The sequence below is a fragment of the Apteryx rowi genome, unplaced genomic scaffold (genome assembly GCF_003343035.1).
Source record: "Apteryx rowi isolate R43461 unplaced genomic scaffold, aptRow1 scaffold_892, whole genome shotgun sequence".
Taxonomy (NCBI): domain Eukaryota; kingdom Metazoa; phylum Chordata; class Aves; order Apterygiformes; family Apterygidae; genus Apteryx; species Apteryx rowi.
In genome coordinates, this window is record NW_020451196.1 from 230,047 (window position 1) to 249,228 (window position 19,182).

A 19,182-nucleotide genomic window follows, 5' to 3' on the forward strand; every position below is an offset into this window, starting at 1 on the left:
ATCAGGTTCTAAAGCAAACACACCTAATGGGTTTTGGCTTTAGAGGTCTTCGAGACAGTTTTGCTTCAGGAAATATTAGATGCTAAAGACTAAAAGCACAAGAAACACTGAAAGAAATAATTTTCCTCTCTTCTGTCAAGAAATTCTTGAGGAAAAGAAATGACTCTCCCATGACCAAATCATAGTTTATATCTTTTTTTCCTCCAGTCTCATTTATTTAGTAGCATACACACTCTGGAGTAACAAACACTCAACCAATACAGTCAATGTCAAAAGTGACCATGGTCAGCATTGCATTGTAGTGTTCAGAACGGATGCACTGTGGATGATACAGGCCATTTGATCTCAGTACCTTAAGAATAACAAATAATAATAACAGCAATACAAAAAAGATAAGCAAGAGCCCGCTGAGATACTTAGGGGTTTGGTCCAACTCCCTTTGAAATCTTTCCATATAATAGGAACTGGATCAGATGATGTTAAGTGAATTCTCCCTCTGTGTAAAATGAAGAGTGATTTGATTTGTACCAGGTACAAGTGTCTTGGTCATCATGCATCAGCTCTTTTATGGTAAATGCCTTGGCATTATGTTGATGCTTCAGTAAATGGAAGCTTGTTCAAGGTAACATATGCAACAGTGAAAGAAGGCTATGCTGCTTCCTCACACTAGCAAGGGAGTGCACACAGGCAGGCACTCTGGGACATCTGATATGAATCAAAATACCTAACTTACCCTGTGTTAATTTGCTCATGAGCTCATAGCCTCCAGCCCCTTAATCTCCAGTCCTCGTTTGGAGTCCTGCACTTGCAGTTTGCTAATTAAAAGGTCCCTCCTTCTCTTTTTTCCTGTAACAGCAGCAGAATGTTAGATTGTGGCTGCTTCCCTTCTAACTAACTCCATGAAAAGCCGAAGGGCCATTTCAAAACAAACACATTTGGACTAGTTCTGATCTAAACTGAGTTTCCAGTCCAGGGTCTGCTGTAGTAGAGGTCGTGTTTTTTCCTATCCTTTGCAACTACTGCACAGGAATGGATCATTTCCCGTGTTTTCTCCCAAGACTTTGTACTGCAAACCATCCTTCCAGGTACTAGCAGCAGTAGGTTTTTTGAAGCTACTGGTATCACATTGTTTCTAGTTCTCCGTTAGAACTGAACAGCCATTCTAAAAGTTTGTGTCAAATTGTCTTCTGATATTTAAGCATCAGTTTTTACCTTCAAAATCCCCCCCCCCCCAAAAAAATAAGTTGCACTGGCATAAGAGGTTCACATGTGTGATAACAAAAAAAAGAAATTTAACTCTGGATGTTAATTAAAATTAGACATGAAAACCACCAATGAATTGTATCACCTTAACAGTCTCATTTCTAACTTCTCTAGTTATAATTATATTTTTAATTGTGGTAGGACTGCTTGAAATTGCAGTTTTATAGAAAAGGTATTCTTCTTAAAAAGTCCTCTCCTGTGACACCTGTTTACGTCCTATTCTCTTTAAGCACTGCTGACAGCTGGTTTATCTGGTGGCTGCAGGAAAGGAGAAAAACAACTTTTAATTCTATGCAGTTCACCACGGATTAATTTGTCAGCTCATAAAAATTCAAAAGTTTGGAGACATCTGGAATAATATGTGTGCTTGCTATTGAAGGATCACCTTCACTTAAACAAACAAACAAAACTCCCAAAACAAAGTTTCTTGAAATCCTATCTTTTTCAAACAACTGTGTAGCCATTCTACAGGTCTACTTCTCTAAGTGTAAACCCTCTGAAACGCTTACTTAAGTGGAAAGAAAATTCATTAACATACCATGAAAAATAATACTGAGAGGGACTCTGTGAGGCCACAGAACAATTCTGAATGTGCAGTGAGCTGCAAAAATAATTACCAGTTTCAAACAATTTCTGTTTTAGGCTAAAATGTTTCCACTTCTCAGTGCTTCCTACAGAATCCTCATTCTACCTTGTTGAACTGTGAATGAATGGATGAATATTGATAGTATTTATATTCTGATAGTATTTATACTGCTAGCATTTAAAGAACTGTTCAAGTGATCAGAGGCAACCAGAGATGCCATCACAAGAAAATGTATCACTTCATTCTTTCTTGATTTTAACCCATCAAACTGAATTTTCTGTGGCTATGCCTGGGCCACAGCAAAAAAAGAATCAACCACAGGTGGTCCTGTGACTCCAGAGAGGGATTAGCAGATGTGATATATTGACATTCATTCCCCCAAACTCCCCCTGAGATAACAGCTGATATCTCAGAGGAAGGATACCTAGGAATGGATCGCACCATTAGTGTAATGTTGCAAATGCAAAAACATTTCCCTCATGATCTCCATGCTGGTCTATATATTCAAGTGGCAGCCTCATATTTGGGAATAGGATGACGAGGGCCAAGAAGTCATGTCTTTCATGTGTGTCAGGAGAGAGTCAAAACTATGGTCTAAGAAATCACATTGGTAGCCGGGTTACTAGTGTGTGTGTATGTATATAGGGCTTTTAGCTTTAAAAATAATCAAATCCTGAAAAAATCCTTTGCGCCCCACACTGTGCGCCAAAAAAAAGAGTCGTTACTGATTTTTCAGAACTGCAGTTCAGCTGCAAGAGGCCAGCCTTGCCATGCTAGCCACTTTTTCAACAATCCACCCAGTCTGAAAAATCAAATGTTTTTGGAGACAATAGTTCTCTCACTGGAGTATCTGTAATCTTCTGAGAGGCTACATAAAAAGCAAAAGCTGTTCTGACAGAAATGAACTGAGGCTAGTGTAGGGAAGAGGGGGAATGGTCAACAGCAGTTACTACATCCAGCCACTAATGCAATCTCTGCTACAAACTGGTATCTCCCTTTGGTCCAGGTTTCTTGCAATTATCACCAATTCTCATCTTGTGCACACCGTAACACAGTGCAGCAGCTGTTGTTGGCCCAACCCATAGTATACATGGGAGCAAGAAGACGTAGAGTTTGGGAAAAAAAACACTCTTGCTGGTTTCAAAACTGTGCAGTTCCCTGAAAAATTCAGCTACCCCCTACCCTGAATCCCCAAGCACTTGCTCTGGTTCACTAAGAGGTAACCTAGAGTCATATCTGTTTGCTTGAAATCAGAATCATTCTGGGTTTACCATACAGACCTCTTGACTCATGCTGGTGTGATTCCTGAGTGTGGAGATCCTGATTCTCTGAGGACCAGTCTGAAGTTAGGCTGGTGCAATACAGACCAATCTGGAGTTATTCAGGTTCACAGAGGGCTGATGCAGTCATTTTGATCACTAACAGCTGGGCTCTGGATGCAGCTCCCTCTGCAGTGTAATGACCCCCCCCAGGAGCTTGGAGGGAATTAAAGAGATTTCCTTCTAACTGAGTGATCCCAGTAGAGCGGAAAGTTACAAAGCAGCCCTGTGAGTTTTGTGCCACGCTCATCTCATCTTTCAGTGATACTTTCCAAGATGCCAATCAAATTGTCCAGTCCCAACAGGTACCCATCTTCCCTGTTGCCTTCTTGCCAGGGAATTCTGTGATCCAGCGTCTGCCCATCAGGCAGAAGGGTGGTCTTTCCAAAATCAATCAGCCACACATTGGCATTCCCACTGTCATCATGTACAAAAAGTAGTGAACTTCCAACGACCTGGAAGACAGATGGGGATGATGTGGTCAAAAAAAACCATCCACATCAAAAAATGTCTCCCCCACCACTCACTCCTCCTGCTACGATCACCTCCTCACCTGTGACCAAACTTTTGGGCTGCATTGCTGACAATCCACATGTCCCATTTGCATAACAAAATCAATCCGTACTTTATAAATGGGCATGTAGATGGGAAAAGGGACCCAGCAGACAGAGGGAAGAAAAGCAGTTCTCCAGCTCACTTGGCAACAGGTCTCAATTTTAGTGAGTCAGGAAAAGACAGTGACTACTTTCAAAGAAAGACCGTGACCTAGATAAACAAAACTGCCACTAGTGACAAGTGGGAATCAACACTAACAAAATAAAGTAAGAAAGATGTCTGATCTCAAAATCTTGAGCTGTAGCAAGCAGAACTTATAATGCTAACACACTGCCTTCTCTACAGCAAAACCTACAAGGAGAATATATAGAGCAGATTTATACAATTTTTCTATGTAAATCCAGTACAACTGCAATAAAGCCTTGATTGTCAAACTACAACTGAATGCTACTGTACCAAATGCAAGTTTCCACATTACTACTTCCTCTGCAGAGATTCCCACTAGAACAGATTAAGATTAGAGGAACCATAGGAAATTGATACTAATAAACCATTCCCTGCAGTGGTCCAAATCTATAAGCATGGGAAGATTTATTACTCCTCAACTGGATTAGCCTTCAGTATTATTGTGAGGGAGGCTTTGAGGTATCTATCTGTATTGTTAGCATATGTTAGTTTTCCTCTATTATAAACTCCTCTCTACTAATACAGCAGGCTATTCTGAAGTGCATCTGAATGACCAAATGAAGCAACAATACACCTCCACACAGCATTGCACTCACTCACTGCTCACCTCATGTCGCTTGAAGAAGTCTGAGGACTCAAGAATGACATGAATTTCCTGCAGACGCTTGAGGTATTTCTTCTGAAAGAAGAGGGGAAAAAAAAACCACCAAACCTTTAAGTGGAGGATGAATGAAGATACTCTGCTTACAAGAATCATTATAATGAAGACATCATGTTAATTTTAGGCCAGATGTCCTTCTGGCCTAAACAACAGGCTCATCATTTGAAAGCCAATCAGAAAATAAATACACTTCAACAGACTGCCTTTGCAAAAGAACAGTACAGAGTTCCTCTGCTGTTTGTGTGCCATAGTGAACATCCTCATCTGTCTTTGGCTTTGGATGCAGTGAGATAGCATCTGGCTACAGATCCTCTTCACCCTTTCTTTTTGAATGAAGAAAAAGAAAGTTTCAAGCAATGAAGAGTCTTTCAGTTCTCCACAGGGAAAAGAGAATGAAATAATATTAGAGATGAGGAGCTCCAACCATGTTATGGAAAAAATCAAAGCTTAATGCCTAAAACTCTAGTAAGCATTTTCAGTGCTGCCCTGTGTTACCAAGCATGCTGCTCTTGAAGAGTTGGTCTTCCCTCATAATGGCTTCTACATGGTTGCAAACCACTACGGCATCCTTTGAAGTTCCAAAGACAAGAGCCATGTTATGCCACCTACCACATGCCTGCTGCGCTACCCTTGAATGACCTTGAAGTAGCTTACAGGAATTGCTCCTGGACCAACTCTCACACAGGGGAGCACAGCCAACCACCAATCTCATTTCCTGGCCCCTGTGCAGGTTTCATCCTCTCTAGACTGAACTCACGAGTCACAAGTTTTCCTGCCAACGTAACCCTCTCATAGACATCAGCATCCTTCAGGTACAATCATACACTTATGGTGGAGGGCCGATAGCAAACCACAAGTTAACTTGTCTTACTTATTGCTAGCACAAGGAATGCGAGGTGAACTCATGCTACTCTGACTACAGCAAAAGTTGCAGCAGCTGGTCTTAGCCAGCAACTGCTCACTGTATGCCAAGTCTCTAATTCCACCTGCTGAGAGGGCCAGAAAGTTCAATCCATTTTCTTCCTCAGTAGTTTCATAGAATGTTCTTCTTCCAGAGGAAGCATGGCCCCAAAGCAAGCTGAATGAGTCAAAGATCAGTGTACTTAAATAGTTCAGACTCACCAGAATAGTTGTGTTACCCTCAATGAATTCCACAAAAACCTGGAGAACTTGCTCCTGTGTCTTCGTAGTTTTGAAGTTTGTGTTACATGTTCCATCTGCCTTCTGCACAAAAACACATGAAGACAGAGAGGGTTTATACTGCACATATCATTCCTCTCATCAGTGAACCCTCTTGAGCCATCAGCAGCTCAGCTCAGTTCTCACTAACCAGCTGAAAGTGAGTAGCTGAACAGGAAGAGAGACGATAAACCAAGCAAGAGGTGGCAGAGAAGAAATACAGGGGCTGATTGAATAGCTTTAAACAGCATTTCATTTCCTGTTGACTGCAGTTTTAAAAGATATCTCAAGATATCACCAGCCAGCAGAAGGATTTTCCTCACATCTCAGTAGTAGCAGTGCAAAGTTGAATGGGGCAAAACACAGTGACATCTTTTGGTTGTCTTCTCATCTAGCTTGGTGTAGGCATTCCCCCAGCTGGGAGTGTAAGGGGACATTCTCAAATCCTGTTTTCACTAGTCATTTTATTTTATTTTATTTTATTTTATTTTTTCTTCAAATGGGGAAGCCAAAGAATTGCAAGCAAGACTCTCAGTTCCCAATATACCTTTGCACCTTAACATGACCTAGAAGTCATAGAAGGGAAAGCTACTTGCAGATAAGAACTAAGGATCTGCAATGGTATTTGATACAAATGCTAGCGGTAACAAGGACAAAGGTCAGTGTGGGCATGCATCCAGCTGGTCCTGGAGAAATTCAGAATATTTTTGTACTAACAGCACAAATCAGTACAGAAGCATCCTGCTACTTAAAGACAGCAGAGCCTTTGTGTACTGGTAGTGGCCTGTCTGTGCTTTGTCCCTGTTCCTTCAAGTGACACAAAAACACACTTTGAGGACATACATATAAAATACAGCAATTATTGCGGATAGTAGCCTGTATCTACCAAAAGACAGCAAGAGCATCAAACCATATTTTTCTCCATCATATCAGTCCAGTGAAACCCTTCATTTCCATTACAGAAGTAAATCAACTAGCCACAAAAATATGTTCCTTCCTACATGTTTAAGACACTGCACCAAAACTGGATAAATTCAACCCTGGTCTTGGCAGGTGCAACACTATTTACTTCCCAGAAGAACTCAGCCCCTGATAGTTACATGAAACAAAAAGATAATGCTAAATTTTCAGAATTTCCACAAGAGAGTGAACTGACTGAATGGCAAAACCATGCAGAACAGCCTCCCACCTACCAGACTTTTTAGCTGCAGAATAAACAGAATTTTATTCCAAGGCTGTGGGCCAGATACAAGTGTGGCTTTTCAGCCTGACGAGATGTGTAAGTTATGCAAGAGGAGTTCAGCAGGCAGGCAGTGGAAGTTAGGAGCCATCTGAACTGATGTATGCTAATACTTTACAGTATATAGAAATTTGGAATTTAGTTTGATGCCTCATATCTTTTCTCTAGGAAGCAGCAAAATACTATTGAGAGGAAGTTTACTGTAAAAATAATTTCTCTCATGCCCTAAATCCCAGAGCAAAGTCTGGAATAACTGCTGTTTTCCCTTTCCTTCTCTTTTTGTCTGGATGTATTAGTTGCTTGTTTCCTTGTTGTTCAGAAATATTTTTCTGATTTTGTTCCCTGGCAGTGGTTGGCAGAAAACATAATTGCTGCCTTTCTTTACTTGTTGTAAACACCCATCCAATTTTTGAGCTGCACCATCCCTCATATTCTATACCAGCTCCTTGCAACAAATCTGGATGTACCTGATCCCCAGCAGGAGCTTGCCAACCTGCTCCTTGAAACCACAGTTTTGTCAGCGCCTCCGCATACATCCTTGCACAGCAGAGTTTTCTGTTGCACAGTCCAGCTAGTAGCTCACATGTGGCACTTCTCACTAGATGGGACAGTGACTCAGGCAGCAGGAAATCACATTTGGCTGCCCCATAAAATAGTGCTATCTGTCTCTTACACGCTTAGCTCAGCTTCTTCTGCAGACTTCTCTTAAAGGGCTCTGGGTTAAAGCCTTGACCTAAATGGATTTACAAATATTTATGGACCAAATCTGCTGTTCTCCTGGGAAAATGGCTATCCCTGACCTACAGCTAAAGGAACAGTAACAAAAGGAGAAGCAGCTTCACAAACTGCACAGAGATTCAATGGCAGAATGAGATGACAGGACTCCTGAGTCTCTGCCCTGTGCGTCTCTACTCTGTGAGACTGTTAGTGTTAGCAGCTTAGTGTGGAGAGACGATGTTTGTGAAGCTTAGCACTCAGTCTCTTCTAGAGAGAAAACCTGCCTTCTGAAGCCAACAGGCACAAGCAACCGAGTGTCAAGTGCCAGCTGTAAGAAAACTCAGTGGCTCCACCTACTTCTGATAAGAGCAGGAGTGACATAATCAGTGAATGAACCGGGCCTGATTTCAAGGATATGGAAGTGATTCAAGGAAAAGAGATGGATCAACCAAAAGAGAAAAGGTACCCCACTGATGAAGGAGGAGTGTGTATTGTGAATCGGATCTCATTTATAGGGAGCCACCTCGCAGAAGGGCTTCTATGATTTCACCTTCTTTGCTTCTCACTCCAGCAGCCACAGGGTAGGAATATTGCTGAATGACCAAACCCAACACATGCTCAGCTAACTCAGGGAGTTACTCCCTGTACTTAGGGAGAACAACCCCTCTGCTTCCCATCAACCACTAGCTGGCACCACTGATCCTCACAGGCTCTTCTCTCAAAATGAAGACCTCTGCAGCAGGGCCTTGCTCCTCTGCAAATATGCAGAACTGGATGTACAGTTCAACTACAGTAAAACAGCGTGGGGAGTACTGACTGGCTGTGTTGTTTAAACAACTCACTTCTGTCTTCATTTCTCCATATATAAAATGGAGAAATCAACATCTACAGCCCCATAACAGCAGAGAGAGAGAGAGAGAGGAAAAAGTAATGTTTCTGGAGTACTCCAAAGTATTTTCTGCGCTGACTAAAAAGTTAAGTATTAGTGTCCTGTTTTGTACTGTTACAGCACTGTCCCAACTGAGGGAAACATCATGCAGTTGGTGTACCATACTGCTCCTCCCTGCCTCTACAACCAGCCAAACCAGAAAGAGCAAGTCAGGAGATATTACTGGAGATCCCCTGTGCTCCCCTGGCTCAATCATTCTTCAGGACACAATGTAATTCTGTAAATCTACATTGACCAAAGCTCTTTCCAAGAACGTATGTAGAAAATCTTGAGAATATCTGGGTTTCTAATGCCATTACAGACAGCATCCAAAGACTTAAGTGGTATAGGAACTAAAACAGGTACCTTGATAACATCATTAAATGGCTAAAGGGTAGAACAGAAAGAGTCTTGGCTAGACTGGAGCCAGATGATTTATCACCTAAACACTTCCTGCATGAGGGTGCCTGTGTCTAACAGCCAGGAGTGGAACTCCTAGATCCTGTATCACAGCAGGAGAATCTAGGAATGAGGAAGAGAGAAGACACCATGAGAAAGCAGAGAAAAAAGGGGTGGCTAAGGAGCCTCTGCTTGTCAGCTGCACCCTCTTTTATCCCTTTCTTTTTCCTGTGTGCTTTAACTATGGAACAGAAGCCAAGTTAATCCAGAGTCTCATTTACAGCATCTTAACATACGTAAGTTAAACTGATGAAGGGCACAAGTGTGCTCTGCTGAACATCCTGGAAGTCACACAAGGTAAGCCATGCTAACTTCTTCATAGATGTCAAGTCATAGGCTTCCGCTAACAAGTACTCACTCAGGGTATAGGTGGGTTTGGGCAGCCCCTGTCATGCTCTGTTCTGCTACAGGAACACTGCTACCAAAACCTGAGTGAACCAGTTTAAGACTAACTCTGATAGGCCTATACAAACAGAAAGCACACTTCTAGACCACATCAAGTGTTAACATTCAAGTAACTGAGTCAGGTGGCTGATATTCTGAGAGCGAGTCCAAATGGGTTTCTGGGGTAGGTATCTGATATTGCCAGAGAGCATGACAAATATAAAGAATTGATGGCTAGGATAAAAAACTGCAAAGACTCTTTTATGGCCGTAAGGTAACATCCTAGAAAGGTATAAGGACAGACATTCTTCCCTCAAGATTAGCAGATGAACTTTGTTGATGCAGACATTTTATCTTTGGTTGTTCTGGCTTTATTCCAGATTCATCTATACCAGATATTGTCATGTACTTAAAAGGAAAAGGGGTTTCCTCAATCCCAAGAATATCTAGCTAATGCTTTTACCCTGCTTTGCAAATAAACATAGCTGAAATAGAACTGCTTTACTGTGATTCACTTGGAATAATATGTGAGTTCCCAGAATAGCTCCTGGATTAAAAAAAAGCAATTGCATGAGGAGAGGTGATTACTCCATCAGTTCTGAATTCCTCCTTTTATCAGTTTCATTTTCATTGTACCTACACTGTGTACCTGCTTGGGTCCCTTCTGCAATGTCTCTGTGGTTGATCCAAGTATGGCTGATGTGCATCTGATGACCAGCTTACCTGACACTACTCTCCTATAACTACAGTGGATGCTATAAAGCCACAATACACTGAACTCTGTCATTTCAATTAGTAATGTTTTACATAATCCTTTGGAAAACTTGACTAGTGATGCACACTAGCTTGTTGATTAATCAACAAATCAGGCAATGTTCAGTCACCAAGAGCAGGCAGAACTGGAACTATTTACCTTTATCCCTTCAATCCTGAAGCCCAGGTTGGCACTGGAGCTGATGGTTTCCCTCCATTGCATGTATCGGGGCTTGGTGACAGCATGCTGCGCGTTCTCTTCTGCTGTAGGAGCAAGAGGATCCACTTCAATCATTTTCTTGTACATGTCCTTACGCAGCTTTGGTTTCTCACGGGCCTTAGTCAACTCTTCCTCCAGGTATGTCCTGCAAAAACATCACATCCCAACAAAACTGCAAGAACTCCCCAAACATTTATCTTGTAACTTATAATAACTGGTCTCAGAAGAGATCAATCACAAAAATAAGCATTATCATTATCCCAGCTTTGTATATGGGGAAAACTGAAGAACACAGATTAATGGCTGCATACGGTTATTTAGTGAAACAGTAACAGGAGTTAGGATTCTTTTCATTCATTTCTTGCTCTAACTATACCTTTACTTACTGTTACATATTATTGCTATATCCTGCTTACAGAGTAGAAGAAAGCTGAATTCCCATTCTTCCATGACACAGAAAAGTATTTTCAGAGGATAATTAAGAGAGATCACTTACAGTGAAATCAAAAGCAGATATGCCTGCTGAAGCCTTACAGTATTCTCTCTCCTCAAGAAAAACTAACTTCAGTCATGCTTGATTTTTCAGGCCTCGGAAAGCAATTTAGTTTATACTTTATGTATCAGGCAGACAAGACCACTCCTCATGTAGTAAAAATGAAAGAGTAAAGCACATTATCTGAGGAATTGCAGCTCCAAACCAAAAAAAGTAACTAAGAAAGGGAAGGTGCAGGGTGACAAACTTTCACATTTTGCTGTTATCACTCTAACCATTAATTTGGTAGCCATTAGAAAGGTACCATGCATGTTCTCTGCACTCCCCTGGACTCCTAGAGGTTGTCTCTCTCCACAAAGCTTGCAATTTGTCAGGTGCCTGCAGTGTACTTTCTTCATCACAGTGACATAAACAGGGCTGGCATTTAGGAGATACTGTCACCCATTACCAGAATGACAACCACTTTGAATAAAATACTTATTGCTGCAAATTGCTCGTCTTTCTTCTAGGCATGTCTGCGCTACACATTTCTACCTTGAGTTAGCAGACAGACAGACACTTAAGGTTCTGCATCTATTTGAAAAGGTTTGCCTAGACTCCTCTAAGTTGAATACCTCATTTAGCCCAGTAATTCTGAGCATCTCAGTTAGCAACAAAAGATGAATAGGACAGTTCATACCTCTCTGAACTGTTACTCCAGGCTATCAACAGGTTCCTTATCTATTTATTAGTTATGCTTAGTTAACCTTTGATAGGTTTTCCTCTCAATCATAGACAAGACAAGAGAAAAGGAACAGAAAACAAGATTCTGGAGAACAATGCAAAAGCATCATGGAGATGTCAGAGTGGGGAAGGACATAGGCCAGCCCTGGGCAGATTGTCAATTTTTTTCTCTACAGGAAAGACCACTAACATTGAAGAGTCATTCAAGCTTTGGAAATGGGCTTTCACACTGCTGTTTAGTCATTCATACTTAGAGAAGGCAATTTTATTCTTTGTTGGTTTTTTTGAATCACTGTGTAAACAAAGATTAAAAGAACTGGCAGTGAGTGAATCATATAATTTTTTTTTTTCTGTGTAGTATCAGGCCATTGCAGGGAAACCTTGCCTCAAATCACCCCTGAAAATATCTTGATGTGAGTGGTTTTTGAGGCTACAGATCATTCAGTCTCCAGAATCTATGTACAATCAGGCAACAACGGAATGTGTTCTCCTCAGGTTGTCAAGGCAATTGCCAAGCCAGTAACAGGCTGTGTACACTGAACCCCAAGGCTCCAAAAATGTTATTGAGCTCCTCCAGGCAGAGCATGACAATATCCTCCATTCCCCCAAGTCCATTCAGGCTAGAAAGCACATTCTCTTTCATGTCTCTCACCTGATCCCCATCTTGCAGTCCATCACACATGGCCCTTCAAAATCAGTAAGCAAGTCATCCAGCTGAATGTAGCTCTCGCCATCTCTCTCCACCACACCGTGGAAGCAAGGAACACAGGAGCGTAGTGGATCTTTCATCAGTCGCTCAAAACACTCCTTCTCATTCTCTGAGAAGCGCTTGAGAATCTTCCCACTATCAGCTGCCTTGAAACTCCCTAAAAAGAAAATCAAACACGTGCTGACAAGGCTGACCTGCAGAAGAGAAAAACACCTTTCCCCAGCACCCTGGCCTCATCTACCTCACCCCCATGATACCAAATAAAGATTCCCCCCTGAACAGAAAAGGTAACATGCTTCTCATAAAAAACTAAAACACCCAGGACAAACACAGCTATTGGCAGTGAAAATCTATTTGGATATATTTCCATATCAGAATTCATAGCTTTAAGGAGTGCAGCTGCTCCAGGCCATGTTGTTTTTGTTTTGCTTTTTTTTCTTTTTCATGCTAAACTCTTTGCTAGGATGTTACACACTGCTATACTTATTAACATGCACAGGAAGAAGCCACAGGCCAGACTTTGTTAATGCTCCAACAGGCTATTTTAAAGCTGCGTAACACTGCCAGTGTTGGCTGTGCCCTGAATCCTCCCATAGGGTATGTCTGCTGAGTGTGTACGTACCAAAGCAGTGTGGTCAGTCAGTGATCATTAAGCAGCCACCAACAGGCCAGAAGCCAAGTACTGCCCTTTCTACACACACACTCTGTGACCGCACATGCCTATACCTCCAGGTACAGCAGCTCCTCTGGAGCCCTGCTAATCTGCAGGTACAGACTGTAGCACAATTGTTTCACAGCCCTGGGTTTGAATCTCATCCAGTACAACCGATACAGTGTATGTAGGCCAAGATTGGCAGTAATTAGATTCCAGCCGCAGAAGTCACTCTCTTGTCCTGCAGCATGCCAATAACATCAGAAGAAAGTACATGTTTCACTCAGAGGTAGCCTTTAATCTACACAGCATAAAATAGGCCCCAGAGTAGGAGCCTGATTAAACCTGGGGCTGAAACTCAACTTTTATCACAGTAGGATCCTCCATATTCAGCCAATAGCAACAGGCTCTTCTCTGACAAATCCTAGAACTGGTGCTGCCTCAGCCAAGGGCTGGAGCGGTGATAGCCCAGGTTATAGTTTAGAAAGAACTTGTCATATCAGAGAAGACTAGCTGCAAAAATGATGGACTAAATGCAACTATAGAAAACTACCTAAAGGGAACTGGAGCATTCTTTCTCCTTCTAATCCACTTCTGGTAACCTCTCATCCCTCCTCCTCCACCCTACACAAACTCCCCAAAGGGTTATGATTACATGAACAATGTACCACTTCACACAGATCAAGCCAGCCCCATATACACTGTGACAGAAACTGCAAGCAATAAGATTGGATCATCTTGACACTCTGCCTGATAGCCCCACTGTGCAAATGCAGCTACCTCATTTCTAGGACTGAATAAGTATGTCTGCACAGCTTTCCACTGCACCATGTTAGTGCACTAGAATATAGAGAGGTGGTTCAAGTACTGCACTAAAGCACTATGCAGTGTAGGTGCCTGCCCACGTGTACTAATAAACTCTGCACTAGTAGATTAGGAACACGGGCGGCTTAGGAAATGAAGCATGACTCAAGCTTGATGACTTCTATTTGTTTTTTTGCCTTAGCAATAAAACAAAGCCTAAATCAGGAGCACATTTACCAAGTTCTACAGACACTAAACTAGACTCAGCTGATTGAGCTGCTCCTTGTGCTCATGTAGTGAGCAACAACAGACTCACAATGCAAACACCTGGTCATCAAGTCTCTATTTCACCATGTTCATTTTTCACCTGAGGGTTTACATTAAGATGTGGGGTTTGGAATTGGTACTAGAAGTGCAGTACTCACCAGGGTTGAGGCACGTAAAGGAACGGACAGTTACCCTTTCCACTAAGGAACTAACATATTGGCTACTCACTCGAGAGAGATGATATGATACCACAAGCAACAGCAGATGGACCAGGCCTTCAACTTCACTCCCCAGTCCCCCTTGTTTTCCTCTAACATGTATTTTACACACCATTTTATAAGAAGTGCATCCTGGAGCATGGCCCTTCCCCCCAAAGTCTGCCCACTGCTTCCTTGTTCATCTCCTTATTTAGGTTTAACACTTCCCCTTTCTATCCTCCACCACAGTTGGAAGAAAGATGCTCTAGTTCACAGATTCATGTGGTGTCACATAGTTTTTTACCTGAAGGAAGCAAGTACTGACTGATCACCTGCCTAGATCCCAACACAAAGCAGCTAAAGAAACACTGAAATAACTGTTTTCCTTGCCACTGCCATCCCCATAAGATGGACAAAACACTGAAGATACTCATCTCACCTGTATGCCCAGCCAGCTGCACCCATGAGTAGCGTTTCTTGAAGGGGCTGATGACTGGTAAGTTAACCATGGTTTTAATCGTATGCCATGCCTTTTTCTGGAATACAGAGAAAGGAAATATTAAATTGCACAAACTCTGAAATTCTGACACACCACAAATGTACCAAGTAGCCTGAAATTCATGCACACTGAGTTGTCCCTCCCCAGTTTGTCTGTAAAACCTGTAAACGTTCAAAGGTGGAACCACAAAACATACACTGTGATCATCACTGGAAAAATACACACATAAGAACAAGAATGGAAATACTTCCTACCATCCACAAGAAAACTGCCTGCAAGGCATAAAAAAAAAGTGTCATGCTGTGCATGTCACAGGCCTGTTCTTAGCCACACCAGACCCTCTCTCTGAGTCATGCAGTGCACAGACAGCAGACTCTGAACACACACGTGAGCCCACTAAAGCTTCTATGAGACATGAACATAAGCAGTTTGCAACTGTCAACAATACTTCTTTTCCCAGACACCTTCAGCATGACCTCATGATTAACAGCTTTCTCCAAGTCAGCAGGTGATTCTTATTGTAATAGATGCATAGAAAATGCCTCTCTAATTAGACACCAAGGTCACCCAGTTCCCTGTAACACCAGTTGACAATGTGCTGTAGGATCTATTCCAGGTCACGTATTTTCCTGCTCTGTCCCCTCCTTCCCAATCCTGTTACATTTTAACAAAGTTGGGCACTGCTCTTGCCACCTTGGCTGTCCCACAGTGCAGCTGTGTGGATACCACTGCAGGCAGGCAGGCAGGGAAACACAGCAGCTGCTCGGACACAGCCGCTGAGTGCTCTGTCGCAATGCAGAGGAAGTAGAAAATGAAAGAGTCTCAGGTTTTGGAACCAAAACCCAGGTAAGTAAGAACCACAGCCCATAATGACACTGGTATTCACATTACAGAGTGAGTGATCCCAAAGTGCTTTACAAATGAGGAAGGCAGGCTCATTTCTTCTTTCTCTAGGACATGATGCCCTGCTAAACAAAAGCAGCTGGTAACAGCCCACAGTAGTTCTGCACAACAATTTAGTACTGAGTTTTTTTTGCTGAGACCAAGTATAGTTGGTGGGTAGGCTGGATTTTCAGTAGCCTAAACGCGCTCCATCATAATCAATGGGAGCCATTGATTTCACCAAGAAGAGTTTAGAGCATTGCTGAACACCTGAAAATCCACCTTTAAAATACTACATGTTCTCTAGCAGGGACACTGATTTGATAGATGCTCAAGCCACCTAACAACTACTGTCTACTACAAAAGACTTTACAGAAATAAAAAATACAAAAAGTGAAATTGCAGGCAATGCTATGAAGGCAAAATGTAGTTTTCCAGATCACATACTGGCATGGTCACCCTTCCCCACACTCCCTCAGTTATAACAGGTTTCTTGTAAAGTATCTTCTGGTGATGCTGGTCATTGTGTGATGGCAAAACCCTGTGGCTGTCCTAGGACATATCAAGAGGATATGGCAACTCACAGAAGCAAGTGATCTTTCTTTCAAAGATAGGCTTTCACAAGAACATTGTAAATTATGCTGCAAATTTAAACTGACATAACAATATAATCTCCATAGGGATATATTTATCCTGAAATAAGATTGTTTTTTCCTATTTAAAATATCTTGGTTTTGAAAGCCATTCAAACTGAAATGAAGTCACTCTTGGTCTGATATATGTCCCATGCAGCAGTAATACTTTCGTAAGCATACAGTGCTAGCAAGAGGAAGCATCCAATGAAAGTCCTGGACATTTCAGAATTATGAAAACTCAGTTGCACTTATGCAACACCACAGATGTTGCTGGCTCTAGCTAAACTTCAGTTTAGTAAATACCTTCTGCAGGTTTAAGTGTCCCTGCAGTCTCCAGTGGATTTTGTATTATTTGCCTTACACTGTTCCAAATTGCTACTGTGCAGTGCTAAACAGTGACTGGGCTCTATCCCAAAGCTAGCTGCTTTTTAGTGGCGATGAAGGAAATCTTGTACATCATTTGGAAACATCCATAGTCTTCCTTCTGGCCAAAAGTGCAATGTAAATATTGTTATTCAAATAGAAAAGATAATAAATGTCTTTTGTATAGTCTATTTGCCAGATCTAGCTGATAGTAGAATCCCTTCAGTCTGCTCTGCTGTTTCTTCTCTAGATGGACAGGGCTAAGTTATTTACAGAACAGTTGAAAGTAAACCTCATTGCGAGTTAAAACATTCCCTTTGAACGTAGCCTCTGAAGAAACGTAAGTTTTTAAAGACTCCAGCTCAATTTGCAGGGTAGCACTGCTGTCCCCCCATCCCTCAATCAGAAATGAGCAGTGCTCCACACCCCTCCCATAACAATCCTATACTCATCATAATGTCCCTCTCCTAACATACTGTATCCTGTCTGTCTCCCAATGATTCATCATGCTGCTATATCCAAAAGTGAGGAGAAGCACAGGTTTTCAAGGAATGCACGTCAGCTCTCAATGCAACCCCACACGCTAGTGGCTTTCCCACCTCCTCCCTCCCACCTAGCCCTAGGAAGCTGCAGTTTATATTTTTACTGTGGGTGTGAAGGAGAGACAATGGGCCAAATTCAGCCCCAGCTCAAGCAGGCTTTGGCAGCTTAGGTTACAGCTACCTTGGATGAATATGTTTGAGCTACTCACACAATAAACATACACTGTCAATTTGTTGCAATCTCTTCACAGGCCTTTTTGCCTTAACTCTGGGAAAGCATGAGGCTCAAGCTAGGATGGAAAGGACTATTGCTTCAGCACCTAGACCCACCCCAGGGTGCTGCCATGGGCAGGGGTTCGGCAGATGCACTCTCCCCCACTGCAGCTTCCAGTCCCCAAACTCACTCAAGCCACTGCCAGCAAGCAAATAGGGCTGCACACTCTTGGAGCAGCAGCATGAGTGGGAAGATGAAGACTTTTTGTGCCTGTTGTGGGAGGAATCTTTCTCACTTCTATTTCTAAAGCAAGATTTCTTCCTCTTTGTTAGGAATGGTTTTATGTGCTTTTCCAACCACTGTTTCATGCAGCAATGGCAAAGGGGACTGCTGCCTATGTGCAGTTACAGTCCATGTCTCCCTCAGTCCACATTTCCTCTAGATTCCTGCTCAGTCTTCCTTGGTCTTTTGCTCAGTCTGATTTTCTCCAAACCCCTAATTCAGTGTTTGATGCTATCCACATATATTCAGAGAAAGTTCTCATTTCTCTCTAACAGCATTGCCTGAATCAGATGCCTCTGACATCACCAATGCAGTTTCATATTCCTCCTCAGGTCCATATACTAAAGAGTTCTCCAGTAGCAGAAGGAAGGCATTTCAAAAGGCCCAAAAGTCAAACATGAGAAATGCTGGCATTCTTAGATTCAGCATACAAATTATTGACACATTTTATGTATTTTATACATACATACAGGTATACATACATAAAAGCAATAAAAGGACGGGTATGCTAAAGAGGGGGAAAGCTAGTTTCCTGTTGTCCAGCTAGCAAAAGAGCAGAAACCAAGTGGAAGAACATGGGAGAACTGACCCCTCCAGTGGGGCCACAGTGCATTCAAGGCATTGTGACTCAATATCTGATGTTGACCTGTTCTGTGGTATCTGGATTACTCATTTGAATCACTCTTCCAAATGTAAAGCACAGCACTAGAAAGGCATATTTCCATGCAGAAGATATGATAAACTTGCTCTGTGTTAGCATTGACACGTGTGGACAGGATACTGGCCAGATGGGGTGTGCAACAGCATCTCCAGCCTATTCATCCCTGGCGAGAGGTAGCTGTTGCCATAACGCCCATCACATCAAGAAACAATGAAGATGGGCAGCAACCGATAGCCACTCGCTCCTGGGTACACAGCTCCCCCCAGGCCTGCTCTCACAATGTTATTAGTATGTGGAAGCACAGCCATCACACAAGTGATGTTTGCACAAGTAGGACTTGGTACAAACCCACTGAACTCCCTGGGAGCACTCGCATCCATTCCCCAGGCATCACTGTCCCCAAGAATTAACCTGCAGGAACTGCCAGGCTTTCCTGAAATCCTCCCATGACCAGGGCAAAAACATCCTAATAGCAAAGTCTGTTGAATAGACTAGTGCAGACGTTTGATTTCTTTCTTTTTTTTTTTTTTTTTAATGGAGCAGTATAAAACAAGTAAAATCTCTCTCTGAGCATATGCTAATCCCTCATGGACAGGTGAACTACTCTGACCCCTAATCACAGAATCGCTGAGGTTGGAAGGGACCTCTGGAGATCATCCAGTCAAACCCCCCCTACTCAAGCAGGGTCACCTAGAGCACACTGCACAGCATCACATCCAGGCGGGTTTTGAATATCTCCAGAGAAGGAGACTCCACAACCTCTCTGGACAACCTGTTCCAGTGCTCTGTCACCCTCACAGTGAAAAAGT

At 42.4% G+C, this 19,182-nt stretch overlaps 1 protein-coding gene across 1 annotated transcript in view; it reads right to left on the bottom strand.

Annotated features, from left to right (window-relative positions):
* Nucleotides 1–179: 179 nt before the first annotated feature.
* The window catches only part of ITPKA (inositol-trisphosphate 3-kinase A), a 25,615-nt gene continuing 6,612 nt past the window's right edge, over nt 180–19,182 (bottom strand). Inside the window, exons 2-7 of the mRNA XM_026091016.1 lie at nt 14,735–14,831; nt 12,319–12,532; nt 10,391–10,595; nt 5,693–5,794; nt 4,517–4,588; nt 180–3,623 (exon numbers count right to left, since the gene is read on the bottom strand). Of these exons, the coding sequence (XP_025946801.1) occupies nt 3,420–3,623; nt 4,517–4,588; nt 5,693–5,794; nt 10,391–10,595; nt 12,319–12,532; nt 14,735–14,831 (894 nt within the window). The 3' untranslated portion in view covers nt 180–3,419. The remainder of the gene's footprint in view (nt 3,624–4,516; nt 4,589–5,692; nt 5,795–10,390; nt 10,596–12,318; nt 12,533–14,734; nt 14,832–19,182) is intronic.